Source organism: Melospiza georgiana, chromosome 6 (genome assembly GCF_028018845.1).
Source record: "Melospiza georgiana isolate bMelGeo1 chromosome 6, bMelGeo1.pri, whole genome shotgun sequence".
Classification (NCBI taxonomy): Eukaryota; Metazoa; Chordata; class Aves; order Passeriformes; family Passerellidae; genus Melospiza; species Melospiza georgiana.
In genome coordinates, this window is record NC_080435.1 from 19,501,345 (window position 1) to 19,518,615 (window position 17,271).

Here is a 17,271-nt window from a genome sequence, read left to right on the forward strand (position 1 = left end):
AGCAAACTATCAGAGAATCTTCATTGTTTAAAACAAGGTTTTCTCTGCTTTCAGTGCTCATCTGGCAGTGTTTCAACAAGCCACAACTTGGTGGCTTTCACTTACCTTTGCCATAGCTGAATCACCAACTGGAAAGTCCTTGAGGAAGAAATTCTCAACTACATCCCTTGCAAAGCAGGTCTGCTTGCACACAGGGCAGGAAAGGATACCTGAAGGTAAAAAAAAAAAAAAGAAAAAAGAAAACCACCAGAAATAAAGCAATGCACACCAGCCATGCGAACCAGGAAATGCTATAAACCACACTTCAGTATTGTGGCTTTTTTGGATCACATGGGCAGTTCCAGGAAACTGAGGCATCCTTCAAGCCCTAAGTGGCTAGACCTGGTTCAACATACAGAAAATAAAAACAAGGCAACAAAACTCTTAGAAAAACACCATATTTCAGTTGACTCATTTCCGTGCTTATTGATGATATCTGCATGTCCAAATTCTCACTGGGCTTGGAGATGATTAAAACTGAGCTGCACTTTAGACTGTACCCTCTTGTTACAGATCTACTTGTGCTTTCTGAGATTTTCTGTGATTCTGGAGCAACTTTACCCACCCAGAGGTGTACCCAAGGACAGAACAGAAACTCCTTAATACCAGTTTTACAGCGCAGGATGCAATCCAGGTGAAGTGATGGAGGAGTAATGTGCTGCTGGCAGAAGCAGCTAGTCAGAAAAAAGAAAAATCATTTTATAAAGTTCATAAGGCAAATTATTATAGTAAATCCAGAGGTGGCAAAACATGATCTCCCTCAAAGCAAAGTGAGCAGCAGAACTTGGCTCCACCCTCATTTATAACTGAGCACAACTGGGGCGAATCTCAGAGTCTGCCTGGGCTGGGAAGCAAGAGTTCAAGCAGGTGTCCATAACTGCACACCTGCATTGTTGCACCTCTGATATTCATTCCTTGACTTCTTGGCCTAGGAGCTCTACTGTATTTGGCTCTGTTGGTTTGGGGTTTTTTGTCAAAGGACACTGCATTTTCCTGGCCACACTCCTGCAAACTACCATATGTGTGAAAACAGTCCTTTAGAGAGGGTGGTGGTGTGTCAGTCTATTTCACCTTAACAAGGTGCATCTTTTTTTTAATCCCATTTTTTTACATTCTTTTAAAAACAGAATTTTCATGCCTTGCTCACTTTGCCAAGTCATCTCTTTATGATAACTAACAACAGTATTTTCAATTACTAGATGGTTTAAACTTACATAAAATAAGGTTTTAAAGCAAGATCAGTAACATTCTACTGTTCCATGTGCTTTTTTTCCTTGACTCAAAATTGTCTGTGCACATGGAGAGTGGCCTGTAAGTTAATTAAACCTTAAGCTCTCTATTACTCCTCACATTACACCATTATCAGAGCCTCTCCTGTTTTCCAGGTGCTTGGCATTGCCTGTCCCTTGGGAATGGCTCCTGCAGTCCCTGCCCATGGGCAGGATGCTAATTCTGAATGTCCTCAGTTTCAGAGCTGGGCTGCTGGAGCTTTAACAGCAGCATTCCACATTGACAGGGACACACAGACCCCAAAGCATCCCAACATTTCTGCTTCTGGCAAAAGCACTACTCAGATGTCAGAACACGTTCACCTCCATTCACAAATGCTTTGAGGAAACTCTGAGTTCTGGAACATCTTTTATGAGTATCCCTAAGAACCACTTCCATGAGGTTTAGGTCTTTTTTAGCCTAAATCTTGTACAAAACTAAAATCATAATTGCTTTGCATTTTCCAAGGTTGCATTTACAGCAGCGCTGTGGTTTGGGGGCCCAAGCAGCAGACCACAATCCACCCAAACTGTTCATTCTGCTGTGCATTTCACACAGCCCTGGGAGGTCATGCAGGCATGAGAAGGAGCAGGCTGTGCCCACAGGTGGCTGTGCCACTCAGCCACAAGTCACCCCAGGGGAAAGGGCAGCACAGGCAATTTCCAGTGCTCTGCTCATCAGGCATGTAAACTGAGCCTTGTTAAAGGCTGTTTGCTGGCAGGAGTTACAAAGGTGCTAAAAAATTATCTGATAAAGATGCCCACGGTGGCAGAAAGCTGAAGAGCTCTTTTTAGCAGTTCCTCTACTTTGCATCCTTCCTATAAGGGACTGAAGCTGAAAAAATATCTGGATTACCTACAATTTTGTAGCTAATCACATTTTCACACGTTACACCCTAGCACAACACAATTCTCATATATTGGTGGCACTGAAACCTCTCCATGCTTTCCCAAATGACAGAGCAGGAGCCTGTCAGGTGCCTGCTAGCAGCTCTGCTCTCTGGAGACATGCAAAAGCAGGAGGAGGCCAGGCAAGCTGTGTTGCACTGACACTGCCTCCTCCTCCTCCTCGTAAATGATGCTTACAACATGCACTGGTGAATTGCAGCACCAATTCCTGGGAGCTGAAACACTCGTCAAGCTTCCTTGCCAGCCCTGTAGAAGTGGCACAGCTGGAACAGCAGCAGGAACAAAAAGACAGACACATTATCTGATAGATAAGCCAGGAAGCAAGACACCCACTCTGCAAGCAGCTTCCCAAGTAAGTCTCATGGGATGTGCTCTAAATTCTCAGAGCAGTCAAGAGAAACCAGCTCCTGACTTCACAGAGCCACCTGGAGCCCTTGGGGATTGGAACAAATTTCTTTCTCCCCAAACAGCATTGCCAGCTCTTGATCTGGCTAACAGTGAGAGAAAATCTCCATGAAGAGGCTACAGAACACCCTGCAAATGCAGCAAGAGGGAAATGGCCAACAGGTCATTTCCTGGAGTAGGAAAGGCAGGACTCTCAGTTTCTCTCTCATTTATGGGTGAGCATGCACAGAACACTTCTGGGAGCAGCTGCTGACTGGCAAAAAAGGCACAAGGCTTTGCCCCAGCAAGGACAGCTTCTATCACACAGTACACAAGGTAAAAAAAGGTTACTATTGAAGTCACTATTTGTTGTAGTAAAGTGGAAAAATTATAAGAAAAAGGCCTCAAAAATCTGTTAGCCTGTCATTTCTTCTAAGTCAAGCTAGCACTTTGCAAGTTCCCATGTGAAAGCAATCCTGGTGTGAGCAGTTTGTTAGCACCACAATCTACTCCTGGGCAAAAAACAACCAGCACCTCTATAAACTGTTTTTACACTGTTAGATAGTTTTCCTTTTTCTATCTATCACAAACAACCTTTCCTGCACATACACCCTGGGGATTGAGTGACCAATCAATACAGGATAATAACTTGTTAATAACCAATAAAGAAACTGGCAAGAAAGCTACTGACCAATTGGAGTCCCACACCAGGTCTGTAAAACTTATAAAAAGGAGTTCTGTGAATAAAGAATTGCCTTTTTCCACCGTGAAGAAAATGGAGTCCCATGTGATTTATTCCCTTAACTATTTCATTATGTTCCAACACTATTCTTTTAGTGCAGAATGTTAAATCAAATTAAACCAATTGAATGATACTTCATGGAATGCTCATGGCCTCAGGCATGTTCATGTGAGCTTTAAATTCTGCTAATTTGTTACAAACCAGTGAAGGGTAGAATACAGCATTATTAGAATGCATTTAGTTTGATAATGAGCAAGACAATCTTTATAGTGTTTTTAAATTAAAAAAAAACAACTTCAATAATTTTCATGCTTAGAAAACACAAATCATGCATGGATTTCAGTTCTGCACAAAAGCCTCCCTTATATATGTGCTGAGAAACACAATCAACAATTTGAAGGTAAATAACATTACTAGTGAGTAAAAAGTGATACCCTGGATGCACAGCACAATTTTATCCCAGGTTTTAGATCCAAGTTTTGCTGCTAAAATCAGTGTTGTTCCAGAGATACACATGGAGCAATTTGTGCAGGTCAGAGCTTTGTTTTAGACCACCAAATACAGCTTAGATTGAGTAAATGTCAGAGTGTGTCTCAAATATCCATTATAATGATTTCAAATCTAAAATTCCCTTGGGATGAACAGGAGGCATGCAGAGCCATCAACCTAATTTAAAAAAAATTAACATTTGTAAAAAGAGTAGTTATGAGGAAAAATAATGGGGACAGCACAGCAATAGAGTATTGGAAGTCATTTCCTACTAACAGGTGGGCTAATCAAAACCACCTAATACTGAATCCTATAGCTAAAACTTTAATAAAAGCACAGGAGACAAATTTGCATCCTGTTAGAAGAGGGATTGGCTGAGCATGGTGGCTTTGGAGATCACACTTATTCAGCTAATTGGGTTTATTTGATACCTTTTGCCCTTAATGAAAACCTGTGCTCTATGGAAATGCCCCATCTTTTTCAATATGAATTCCCCAAAGAATCAAAAGTTGGCTTGGCATAATAAACACAATCCAAAATTAACTGTGGAGCAATTAAGCTGAAATTAAGCAAGTAATCCCATCCACATTTACAAGCAGCATCCTGCTGTGCTCGTGCTCAGAGTGCAAACCACCAAGGCACAATTTCCTGGGAATTTCCCTTACCTGTGCTCTGGATAAAGAGGCACCCACAGAGTCACCTGTTTTTGGGGATGGTTGGGTGGTGGGAACTGCACACACAGGAATTCCCTGGGATCAGGCAGTGCACACTGAAGTCAGTGCTCCTCTCTGGAGCTGCTCCCTCTCCTTTGGCCAGGAATTCTGGCCAGCCAGCAGGGAAGAAAGGTGCACTGAGTCACTGCAGGGTGCAGAGGTTTTTCCCCTCTTGCCTTCTTCCTTGCCCTTTCCTCTAGCATTCATTCAGGCCTCTGAAAGTTGTCTTGGTTGCATTTTTCCCAAATAAAAATCCCACAGTCAAAATGAACAGCAAGAACTTCCCTCCTTGCCTGGGTCTTCGCTCAGTCCTCAGACTGGAGCAGAAGGGAAGAGAGGAGCTTTTCCCAGTCCAGCCAGCAGCAGGTCTCAGTGCCAATCACTCCCACTGCACCTTTTGCAGACCATAACCTCAATATTTTCCTTGCCTTCCTACCTTGCCAGTGCCTCCAAACAACTCTGCTCATCTGTTTTAAGAACCTGCACTTTGCAGACAGCTCATTTAAATATATCATTATTAGAGCTCTGTGGGTGAAGGGAAGGGTGCTCAGAAGCCCTGGAGACTCAGTGTTTGTAAGTAGGAGAATGATGCAATTTCTGGCTCTGAAAGGCAACTCAGCAAGGAATTGCAGGACTCCAACAACAGTTTACATGTTAGCAGATCAGGTACAATTGTGATGCCTAAAGGGAGGCCAGTGTTGATGCCAAAACCTCCAGAAGTAGCAAAAAGCTGACAGAGATGTTGACACATTCTATTTTTGCATGGAAATAAATTGGTAGGAAGGAGGTAGGAGCATTTGCATAAATTATCTTTTAGAAGTTCAGTGCCTCCTGCTGTGTTCAGCACTTGAAATTGTTATTTATGACATCCCATTTTGCTGCTAAAGAGATGGCCATGAGTTTAGAAAGGCTAGCAAGGATCCTAATGCTGGATTTAAGCCCTGTTTCATTGTGATACACAGAATAAAGCCCTACTTCAGAGTTATATGCAGGTTAAACCACATAGAAGATATTCTCAGTGTATTTGAGCTATCAGCTACTGAAGAATCTCTGGAGACCACACTGTACTGAAGAGACTCCTACAAAGTGTCAGCACAAGGGGATGTGGAGGAACAGCCCTAAATCTGAATCCTTCCAGGGCCCACTGCTGCTTTCAGCCCCATCCCCTGCAGCCCTGGGCACCTGAGCATCACCACAAAAGGCACCAGCACCAGAGAGATGTGTAACTCTGGCTGTGTTTATGTGCAGGCATCACCACAAAAGGCACCAGCACCAGAGAGATGTGTAACTCTGGCTGTGTTTATGCACAGGCACCTCTGAGCCCTGGAAAGCTTTAGCAGCAGGTGTTTTCCTGGCTGAATCAGTTTGCAGCCCTTCTCCAGCAGCCACCAGGTTTATTTCCACTCTCACACTCCCTTCAGCCAGAGTAACTCAACAGAGGACTGGGGAGAAATGGCATTTCAGAGGCAGTGGATCCATTAGTCAGGCACAGATGCCCAGTCTGGACACTCCAACTCCACACCTGGGATATCCAAAATCAGCTTCAGGAAAAGAACAAGGTTTTGCCTTATCCTGCCCAAGCCCCAGCTCGGATCTCTCACATCCCACAGCGCTTTGTAAATGGAAGCTCCACAATGCATTGGGCCCAGCAATAATAACACTTAGTGTCCCTTTGTAAAAGTACAAATAAAGAAAGAACTAGAAGTTCTGAATAGTTTCAAGGTTTTTACTCCACCTATACAGCAGTAATCTAATTTCTAAGGGACAGAGCTGCGGATCATTTACAGAAATCATCTCTGAAGTGCCAACTATAATCTCTCCACCACCCATTGACACCAAGTACATCAAAAGCCACAGCTCAATTTTGTTTCACAGTCTTCCAGCCTGCTCAGGGTTAAATAGAAAGACCCCTCAAGCTGGCTGCCTCAGAAATAAATCAATGCAGATAATTTACTTATGATTATCATGAGGATCGATTAGCATAAAGGAACAAACAGTGGAGCTGCTACACACACCACATTTGTACTTGCTGTCCACATGTTGCACCTATTCCTCTGCTCTTTTTCCTCCAACAACCATCAGAATAATTATTCTCAGCAAGCATTAACTACACCTCAAGCTGCAGGCATTATTTACATTTCCTTGGAGACCCAATTATAGGTTATAGGAAACAGCTCTGAAGACAACCTCCCACTCCACAGTTCCATATTTATATAGATAAACCCCTCAAAGTTTCATTGGCCTTTTGGGTCTGGCAGCCAAACAGCGCAGTGCAAACAGCTGATCAACTTTAAACCCACTTTAAGTTACTAAATATATACATTATGAACAGTTTCTCTCTTCAAAATAATCTTTCTACTCCCCCTCTAGAGGTAAAACATGCCCTTGGTTCTGAGTGGCTCTAATTAAAGCAAAAAGCTGCTCTCCTTCAGGATGAACAGATCATTGCATTGCATCACCTGCCTTCAATGAGTGCATCAAAACAAGGCCATTGGATATCCTGAGCCACAGCTCCACCAAGGCAGCTAAACTGCATCACTGTGAACTAAATTGTGGCTTACAGAACTCTTTAGATGGCCTTTTGTTCATCTGTTTATTTTTTTATTATTTAAATACAGGCTGAATACAAGCTAAGGCACTGTGTTGACACCTGGAGTCTCCTGAAGCCAGTGCGTCACAATTCCTGTGCCAAAACTTCATACTGAAAATGAGCCCAGAGCCAAAGCAGTCATAGAACTCAGTAATTTTCCTTAAATAAATGCCCTGAAGATCTCTCTGACCAATTCTGACCAACACCTTGCTAAGTTTTGGATGTGCCTCACTAACAAGTGTTCACAGTTAAGGATCCACAGTTTTAGATATATAATCATATCTCCTACCTCACAAGCTGAAAAAAAACTGGTTACTTTCGGCAGGAAATAACAAAATGCAGCAGGTGGACATCTGTCAATACTTGAATCCACATTGTCTCTCTTCAAAACTTTGGTTTTCTCTTGGTTTTCCCCAATCTGTTTGCATTTCTCTAATACATGACCCTATCACATTTCTTGGCATTAAGTGAACACAAGCATGGACAGTTTTTGAGTTATGCAGAGAATATGGGCAGAAATTATGCAGCCATTTTCCAGGATTTTTGTCATCCAACTTCGAGAAGTACAACAGGGCAAAGAACATTTTTAAATGAAATTGCAGAAAGTAATAGCTCAACACACAAGTTCAATACAAAAACATCATACAATTAAATCCACCACATCACAAAGCTGAAAAATTACTAATACCCTTTAACTTTACAGGTTAGGCTAATTACCCAATTTGGTTACAAAATGTTAAGAATTCCAGGGCTTGTATCAGCTAGCAGAATTCCATAAGGTGTTTCAGTACATCTTTTTTGATCTGCCTTGTTCTCAGGGGTTCTAACTGTAATTGAGCAGCAATTACCTGTGATTTTTCTTTTCCTTAAGGAAAAAAAATCCCAATAAACCCTTTAGCTGAGACAATCTGGAAAAAACATAAACTTCTCCCAACAATGCACCACCACTGGGCCTCATTTGACTACTTCTGGAATTAACATGTTGGTGATATTTAAAGCACTAAATGAACTTGTATCACTGACCATCTTACAGAGAGGAAGATTTGCAGATGTGGGGTAATTTATTTTGGCATCCACCTCCAGTTCGGAGAGAAGGGATGAACACAGGAACCTGCATGAATCTGGTTTGGAATGTATTTAGAACTTCATGGGAAAGAGGCAGACCCAAGGAAGCAAGAACCAACGTTGTACCAAGAGTGGCAACGCACACAGGTGGTGCTGGGAAAGTCCTAATCTGAGACACTTCCCTCTCAAGAGATGTGAGAACGTTCTCTTTTCCTTACTCAAGCCCTCTCTTGAAAATTACTATTTTACCCATGCAGTAAACAGACTGGAAATACATAACATGGAAATCTGTAGAGGAGGAGGATGTGGATCCTCTGTTACAGGAAGACAAGGAATAAAAATAGGAAAGCAACATTGGCCTGCAAAAAACAAAACAAAACAACCCAAACAAAAAATCCGCCAAAAAAAAAAAAAAAAAACAAAAAAGAAAAGACAAACAAAAATAAGAACTATAAAAGAAAGACTGAGAAGGTCAAAGTTCCCTTCACAGAAAAAGCCTGTGTAGGAGCCAAACTCACAAAGATAACATCCTTTTTTCCACTCAAATTACTCCCAAACTCTCAGTTCTCACAGTTTGGATAAATTCTGGTGGCTATGCAGCTTTTCCATAGGAGCTCTGGCTGCTACCTCAGGGCTCTTATTCAGGAGTCACCTCAAACACACACAGGAATAAAAGTTTTAACACTAAGCCCCATCAAATGTCAAGACCATTTACTCCCAACTTCATTACAAAACAACAAACTAGAGAAGTGTTCTATGTTAGCAGAGCCCTACTTGTAGTAAAGCCTACAGAAACCTGCACATTCAAATATTCTTTTTGTGACAAACGCCAGAATAACTTCACTTGCAAATACATTCATTTTTTCCACTCTTACGTTTTGCTTGAGGAATTCATAGTGAACAAGGAACGCATTTTATTACAGGCAATGTTTTACATTTACTCAGCTACAATGGTTTAGCACTTGCACTTACCCTTTACCACTGGCACCTGCATAGGATCAAACTCAAAGATGACACTGGAAACTGGACTTGTACTATCCATAACTCAGCAATCAGTGCAGGTAAGCAACATTTAACATCATGCCATCAGAAGAGTTCACAAATTTATCCTGCCTGACCTGGGGGGGGCTGCAGTTTCAGTCATTGGCTTAATTAAGAGACACAGGTGTTTTGGGTTTGCTGCTTTCCTTGCTCATAGATTAACTGAGTCTCTGCACCTGGTGTCTCATTTCATTACTGGGTCATCACTGTTAATTATTTCTTGTCTCCAGTCTTGCTTTTTCCCACAGAAGTTCCCTATCTACACAAGAATGAAGAAGTAAACAGAGAAACTTCAGGAATACAGAAATAAACTAGTATTTATTTCATGTTGCTATACACAAACAATTCATGATCCACCTTAAAGAAATATCCAACATTTTAACAACTCACTAGAACCTGTAGCTGCACTTCATCCAAGATAAGCAAGTGGCAGAAATTCACCTTTCCACTTGGTGAGCAGAAAGGAGGAGGAGAGAAATGGCTGAGATGTCAAATGAGGATACATAAAAATTAATGGAGTGCTTTTTTCAACAGTATTTTATTACAGAGAGGTCCCTCAGACTTTAGGCCTACTATGACCAAGCATTAAAACTTTTAAGGAGGCATTACTTGCAATGACTGCCTTGTTCTCTTTCTATCCTTCTCCCACTTTCACATCTTTTCCCCTGTACCCTACACATGAACAGCCTTTTTCCTTTGCCTTTTCCTTTAGGTTTTGTGTTGTGCCAGCCTTCCAACAGTGACCTCTGAACACTGATTCCATTTGTTCTCAAACCTGAACTAGTCTGGTTTATGTCATCTCATCAGTTCTGATCACCCTCACCTCAGGGAAGGTGTCTTCTCTTCCTACATGTTTCTAAAATCTGCTACAGAAGAGACAACAAATGATGCCTCCTACTCAACTAAAGTTCAAAGCCTGTGAAAACACAAGTTATCTACATGCCTTTGCTCATCTTATAAATTAGTAATGAGTCTGGAATGCTTCCCCACAGCAATTAAGACACTTTCAGTAAAATTCCTATCGAGGTTTTATTCCAAAAAAAAGTTACGCATCTTCTATTAACATCACGACTGAGATCTGTCCAAGATTTCAAAAGGCACAGCCAAAAAATGCTTCTTGTCCTCACTAGTTTACTCAGCTTGTTAGGGTGAGTTACAGCCACACAGGCTAAGGTAAACAACACTCACAACAAGAGTTTCAGTGCACCAGAATACACACATGTAATAAAAATTATTATTACCTCTCATAGAAACAAGAACTGGGTGGTTTTGCGTTGTTGGTGGGGAGGCACTGAAGGAAGAGCAAAACTATCACCGCAACCAGAACCACAGAAAGGTCCAGCATGTCAAAATGATTGCAAAAAAAATTTGCTCTAGAAGCTATCTTGTAGCATTTATTCATTTTATTAGGCTAAGAAAATCAAATATTGATAATGTCAGCTTAGTAAGTGAAACATTCAGCCCATTCTGAAAAAAATGTTAAAATGCTGCCTAACTATGTTATTTCTTTTCAAAACACTGCTGTTGGATGAAAAACATGACAAAGGTGGCTTGCTCCCTATCCACTTTCTGCTCACACAAATATCTACTCTCCCAATTTATCAATTTAAAGTAGTGCTGTAGAAGAATAGGCTTCAAAAAGTGCTTCTCAGTGCATCTCTTTTTATAACACTGCATTGCAAAGAGCATAAGCCAGAGGTTTTTAAGCATTACCTTCATAGAGAACTTCATACTCAGTGGGAACACAGCTGTATCCTTGGATCAAGCCTGGCAGGCATTCCTTGCAGAAGGAGTGCAGGCAGGGCAGCATCCTGGGCTCCCTCCTCCGCAGCTCCCATTTGCACACCAAACAATTCCACAACAGATCCAGGGCCTCCATCCCTGCTGGCTCAAGTGTGGCCCTGAAAACATGGAGAGTCACAAAATGGCTCATGGCAAGCCCTGCACCTCACAAAACACTCGATCTGTCAAGTGCAAAGCAGAGGGCAACACGGGATGCACGATCAAATAAACATTCATGTGGCCCTGTGGAAAAAAAAAAGCTCCTTGCAGCTGAAAATCACATACCTGCTTTACAGAGGAGAATATCTTTGCAGATTGTTGTGCAGGAAAGAGTGGTTTAAGGCTTACAAACCATGATCCCACTATCTCTCTAGTATTTGCAACTTCTGTAGAAACTGAACTAATCTGTTCTATTGATCTCCTTACAAAGCTGAATTGTCACACGCTGTTCACTTCCTGCTAGAAGCACTGAAACTGTGCAATTAAAATTATGAGATTCTCTGGCTGCTTTTACAATTTCTCTCAAATATTTTACAGTTTCCATGTAAAGAAAATAGTACCCACAAGTCCATCATTTCAGCAATGCATCTTAGAAAGCTGCTTTGAAAAATGTACAGCATCTTCTGACAATCTTCTTTATAGAAAAAGCACTTTGCAGTAATCAAATTTTAGCTATTAGGACAACCACAGATCAGATTATAGACCAAACCTGAGCTTCCCAGTGCTCCTCCCAGCAGCCTAAGCTCCCCAGGGTCAACTGAGAGTTTTGCAGTTCATGTTTCATCCTCAGCTCTGAGATTGTCAGAGATGTTGATCAGATACAGACTGCAAAGAGCAACTCCTGCAAGTTGTATCAGAGGAGAGAAAGCAGATGAAGCCTCATTTCCTCTGGAGCCACCCTTCCAGCTGATCCAGCCCCCTGGCACCAGAGTCCCATGGAGCTGCTGATGGCCCTGGCATGGTGGCCCTGCTACCAGCAGGATGGAACTGAAGCTACAGGAATGAGATTCAATCTCCAGATTTCCCTAGCACAGAAGAGCAGCAGCTCTAATCTTAGGGCTATCTCTTCTCCTGGGGGATTCTATCTTCTGGTAGATTCCAGTGGAAATGGTTAGTAAGCAGATCTGAATTTGGGATTTCATTCTGCAATGCAAAAAAAAATTATGTCTCAGAAATTAACAACTAGTAGTTTTTTAAAGCATTTTATCCTGAAGTCTTCAGTATTTAAAATATTTAGAAGAAAAATGGACCCTATGTTAAAGTCTGCATCCTATTTCATACCCAAGACCCATTCAACTAGGTAGATACCCACCAACTTGACCAACAAATTCCTTAGATAAATTCAAACCTACCACTAAAACTTCAGACTCCAGTTCCAAAAACCTGAGGGCCCTTTGGAGATGAGCTGTACCTGTGGTTTAATTAACATTTTATCAGTGCCTATTACACAAACTCACTTTTTACAGTGCATCTTTATCAACCATCTATCAGGGGCAAGTGTCACCGAAGCAGCACAGCCTCTCACCTCATCTCATCTCTGTCATTTCTTGCAGCTCCTGTTGCTAAGACAAAGCTGCACCTACAAAAACATGTCATGTCTGCAGTAGGAAGCTGAGGTCTGAAACTACCACAATGTTGACACAGAGAAACCACAGCCCAAAGCATCCATGCACAGAGAACCAGTGCAAACAAAGCCTGATACTGGGAAATGCTCTGTCACCTCACAAGCCAAAGCTGGGGCAGGATGAGCAGAAGCAGGCTACTGTAAATCTCAATTTAGGCCTTTTGAACAACATGCAAAACTGAGTAGAAGCTTTTTCATAGGAAGGGGAAGAGTAAAAGTGAAAAAAATGTGTTTCAAATTTAGTTCTGAGGCAGGGATGCATAGCAGTAGGCAGTTGGAGGAGAGGGCTGATGAATGCAATGAGCTACAAAGCCCAGAAAGAGAATCCAGGGAATTACAAACCTGACCTTGGTGCTAGGGAAGGTCATGATGCATGATTGACACTTGTGCAACAGCCAGGGCATCAGACCCAGTCAGTGTGGGCTCATGGAAGGGGGGTTCTGCCTAACCCACCCAATCTCTTCTGCTGACAAGGCAACCCCCTTGGTAGTGAGGGAAAGGCTGTAGCTGTCTGTCTGTCTATCTGTCTGCAGGAAAGCCTTGGACACCACTTCCCACACATTCTCCTGGAAAAACTGGCTGCCCACAGCCTGGAGAGGTCACTGGGCACTGGATGAAGAACTGGCTGGATGGCTGGGGGCAGAGTGGGAGATTGAGCTACATCCACCATTACAAATTAGCAAACAGCAGTCCCAGCAGCCACTGAGACACAGCTCCCAAACTCCTCTGTATTCTGGAACAAACTGCCCACTCATGCCATAGCCATTCACAAGCAGCAGGACCACTGGCTAAGATTAACTATTTTATAAATGGAATTCACATCAACCTCACCCTAAAAGCCCTCTAAATTTAATGGCTGCCAAACACTGGGTTAGAAGTTGATTAACCAGGATTCTACCATACACATACTTCAAGACATTTGCAGCAACTTCAGCAGCAAGCTTAAAATAAGTGACAGCTTTTATAGGCTCTTGGTCTGACACTTGAGAACCAGCCCACTGGCTTTGGTTATTTGTTATTATTTATTAGTTATTTTTTCCTTTAAATCCTGCTTTGGCACACAGGGCCAAGCCTTGCAGACACCACAAGTCCTGCTTTGATGTTACAACCAAGCAAGGACTATTTCAGGTTATCATTTTAAACCAATATATCAGCACTGCACACAGAGCAGTTCCAGAGCTGTGCCACTGTTTTGCCAGCTGTAAGGAAGGCTAAGGATGGCTGGCACCAACTGTCCCACAGCTGGGAACAGCAGGAATTGCACACCCAGCCTGGCGAGGGCAGGGATTGCAAATGTCAATTTACAGCTACTGCTGCACTGCTGTCACTTGGCATTTCCTTGTCCACACTCCTGCTGTTCCATTCCCACAGGCCAGGGCACCATCCCCACAAATTCCCCTTGATGTCACTTCAGTTTTCAAGAATCCCCATCAAAATTACATCAAGTCCTCTTTTCAGACAGCTCTAGAAAGGATTACTAACAAAAGAGCAGCACAAATTCAGAACTTAATTTTGCCACCCACAAAACAATGAGACATCTGCACATGGCAGGTACTGAAAACTGTAATCAGGCAATTTCAAAATGAAGTGAGAAGCAGTCAAACCACTGATCAAGTATTATGCAGGTAAGATTAAGTGTGAACTGTGTCTGGAGAAGTCAGGAAAGAAAAATCAGAACAACCCAAACTTCTGTAAACCAGCTCATTTTATGCATTGTTTATTCAAAAAATTTGAATAAAACAAAAACTTTTATGCCACAAGCACACAGGCACCACCAACTTCTTTGATCTTTTCCTCTGCTCTTCTGCTGAAGAACTTGGCTTTCACAATGACAGGCTGCTTGGGCAGCTTCCCCTTGCCCAGCACTTTGTAGTAGCCCTAGAAGGATTTAAAAAAGAAGTTCAGTGTTTGTAATCAGCTCACAGGCTCCTGCATTCAGACCTGTTAGCACACACCGGTTAAAACAGAACCACGATCACCATGACCTTATCCAGTCAATTCATTACATTAAATGAACATGAAGACAACTAACAAAACAGCTGCTGGAGTCACAGGAGGTGGGAAGTGGCCCTAAGTGGCCAGCAGAGGCAGAGCAGTGTCCCTGATTCGGTGGCTGGCTGAGACACAGGACATCAGAGCCAGTGAATATGGATCAGGTGTTCCTGTCCGAGAACTGTAGCACACCAAGACAACCAGACATGTGGAGATGTGACTCTAGTCTCGAGGGTGACATGGTGGGAGACCGGCTCCACCACGGCTTTGTTCCCTCAGGAACATTCCAAACCAGCCATCCTTCACCACCTCCCCAAAGGAGGGCAGTGCCTGCCCACACACACACACCAGCAGGACAAGAGGTTCTTACAGGGAAAAATGCAACACCCAAAGTGCCCAGGGATCTGTGTGGTGAGGCTCTGAGCATGAAGCACTGGAGCTGACGTGCAGCTCAGCACCTCCCCAGCAGGACAGGCCCCGTGCAGGGCCCGGCCCAGCAGCACCCACCGAGCGCACGACGTCGATGACCGGGGCCAGGCCCGCCTCGTTCTTGGCGTAGTTGAGCCTGGTCTGCTCGCTGACCAGCGTCCACAGCTTGTCCAGGTTCACCGTGGGACAGAACTTCTGGTTCCTCTTCAGGTGGTAGTGCCTCATGCCCACCTTCCCAAAGTAACCAGGGTGGCTGTGGCACAAACACATTCCACATTAGGTCCCATTTCTAACTCATCCTGAACAAGCACAACTCTAAACTAACACTGAATCAAGCATCTTACAACATCAGAGCATCCACAATGTCACATTACACCTTTTTTCATATTAATATGTGTAGAATTTAGGTGCAATAATGATTAGTACCCAAACCAAGGAGCAATTACACTCTCTCTAAGTGTCCCTTCTCCCCACAACTCACACCTCAATCCCCCTCCCTGCCAAGGCTGCATTTCCAGGGACCCGGGGAGGGCTGTCCTGCCTGGGAAGCTGTGGCACTGCTGTCACTGACCCGGTGACTGACTGAGCCAGGCAGGCACAGCCAGTGAATAGAGATCAGTGGTTCCTGTCCGAGCACTCCAGCACACCAGGGCCACGGGCAGGGCCCAGGTGTGACTCTATAGCCTCGGGAATCACAACACCCCTCCCCTGTACCTGCTGCAGCCAACAGGATTTAACACCAAATTCACATTCTGAATTTGCTCTGTGGTCACTGCTAAGCAGGGACCACACTGTAACAGGGAAATTTGGTCAGCTTTACCTAATGCTACAATGAATTCTCCAAAATGCCAAGTGAAAAGGTTTTTGATTTAAGGGTAAGTGGGGACATGAGCAGCTATAATGCTACACCTCCCATTAAAGGAAAAAACACAGAGGATTGCAGAAAACTTTGCTTATTCACATATAAAACTCAGTTGCTTCTACTTCATGAGCATGCATGTTCCTAGTAGACATTTAAAACGTTAGCTTACTATTTATCAAAGTTAATCCTGTGATGGTGCAAACCACCGGCATTACCACGTCCTCCAGGATGCTTCCTGTGTTTGCCTGACAAGAAACATTTTAAGCTTGTTACATTAATATTACACACAATACTTAGAGATACTTTCAATGTCAACTTAAACTAATTCTTTTATCTTGTGGTGCGACACGGTTGGAACGGTAGAGTTGAAAGGGAGACTGCACCGCCCTGGAAGTTTAAGATGTCGCATAGCCAGTACTGATGGGCTGAGCAGCGCTGGAGTTACAAACCCAGGGAGTCTAAATCGTGCAGGACATGATCAGCCCATCACGGCGGCACCGCTCGATATTCCCCCGGTGCCCTGCACGCACAGCCCCGTTTTTATGGATTGGGGAAGGGCAGAGCAGCAGCAGCAGCATTCCCTCAGCGCCGCGGAGGCCCCGGCGCCCCCGCGGCCGCCCCTGCACTCACCCACGCGGCCGTGGCCGTGGCTGACGTGTCCTCTCAGCTTTCGCGTCTTCCTGAGGCGGGAAGGCTGCGGGGAAGGGGGAGAGCGGCCGTGAGCGAGGCGGGCAGCGAGCGCCACCAGAACCCCGCGCCCGCCCGGGAACCGCGCAGCCGGCCGCCATGGCGGACCGGCCTCCCCGCACCGCTCCCGCCCGCCGCGGGCTCGGAGCCGCGCCTCCCCACCACCCTCCGCTACTCGGCAGTCCCGTCTCGCCGCGGGAGCGAAGACGGCGGCCGCGGGGTCCCGGTCCCATCCCGATCCCGATCCCGTCCCATCCCCTCTGGCCCGGACGCAGCTCCCACCATCTTGCCGGCGTGCGCGAGGGAGAGAAAGGGCGCGGCTCTCGCGAGAGCGGGCAAAGGCGCGCGGGACGGGGCGGGGCCGAGATCTCGCGAGGCTTCGCTGAGGCGGGAGCGGCAGGCGGAGCCGTGAGGGGCCGGGCTTCGCCCACAGCTGGCACCGCTCCCCGTCTGCTCCCGGCGCGGGAAGCGGAGCTTTAAACAGAATTTAGCAATTTTTGGAAATTTGGTCACTTTATTAAACATCCATAATAGTGGGAAAATGAACACTACGTCCTTGAACACAATTACTTGCCACACTGGAGTGGGAATTCCTGGAGTGTCACTGTTTCTTAAGTTTGGTTTCTACGGGTTTTTTAAATGGATTTTATACTGT

General features: G+C 44.2%; 2 protein-coding genes and 2 non-coding genes across 4 annotated transcripts in view; all 4 read right to left on the minus strand.

Moving 5' to 3' along the window:
- The window catches only part of TRIM66 (tripartite motif containing 66), a 44,792-nt gene extending 33,241 nt beyond the window's left edge, over nucleotides 1-11,551 (minus strand). The window contains exons 1-2 of the mRNA XM_058026532.1: nucleotides 10,954-11,551; nucleotides 106-209 (exon numbers count right to left, since the gene is read on the minus strand). Coding sequence (XP_057882515.1) covers nucleotides 106-209; nucleotides 10,954-11,173 — 324 coding nt within the window. The 5' untranslated portion in view covers nucleotides 11,174-11,551. The remainder of the gene's footprint in view (nucleotides 1-105; nucleotides 210-10,953) is intronic.
- Nucleotides 11,552-14,333: 2,782 nt separating this feature from the next.
- RPL27A (ribosomal protein L27a) lies at nucleotides 14,334-16,972 on the minus strand. The gene is made up of 5 exons (XM_058026685.1): nucleotides 16,899-16,972; nucleotides 16,560-16,623; nucleotides 16,099-16,174; nucleotides 15,146-15,320; nucleotides 14,334-14,524 (listed from the first exon to the last, which is right to left on the minus strand). Exons 1-5 carry the CDS (start codon nucleotides 16,899-16,901, stop codon nucleotides 14,396-14,398), a joined length of 447 nt encoding a protein of 148 aa, XP_057882668.1. The 5' UTR covers nucleotides 16,902-16,972; the 3' UTR covers nucleotides 14,334-14,395.
- Nucleotides 14,740-14,871, minus strand: LOC131085370 (small nucleolar RNA SNORA3/SNORA45 family). The gene has a single exon (XR_009114633.1). It is a non-coding gene; the product is annotated as a small nucleolar RNA SNORA3/SNORA45 family (small nucleolar RNA).
- LOC131085369 (small nucleolar RNA SNORA3/SNORA45 family) lies at nucleotides 15,626-15,757 on the minus strand. The gene has a single exon (XR_009114632.1). It is a non-coding gene; the product is annotated as a small nucleolar RNA SNORA3/SNORA45 family (small nucleolar RNA).
- Nucleotides 16,973-17,271: the final 299 nt, after the last annotated feature.

Coding starts and splice junctions, on each gene's coding strand:
- RPL27A (XM_058026685.1), bottom strand. Junction 16,175..16,559: donor CCACGGCCACGGCCGCGTGG/GTGAGTGCAGGG, acceptor GTTTCTTGTCAG/GCAAACACAGGAAGCATCCT. Junction 14,525..15,145: donor TCATCGACGTCGTGCGCTCG/GTGGGTGCTGCT, acceptor AAATCCTTCTAG/GGCTACTACAAAGTGCTGGG.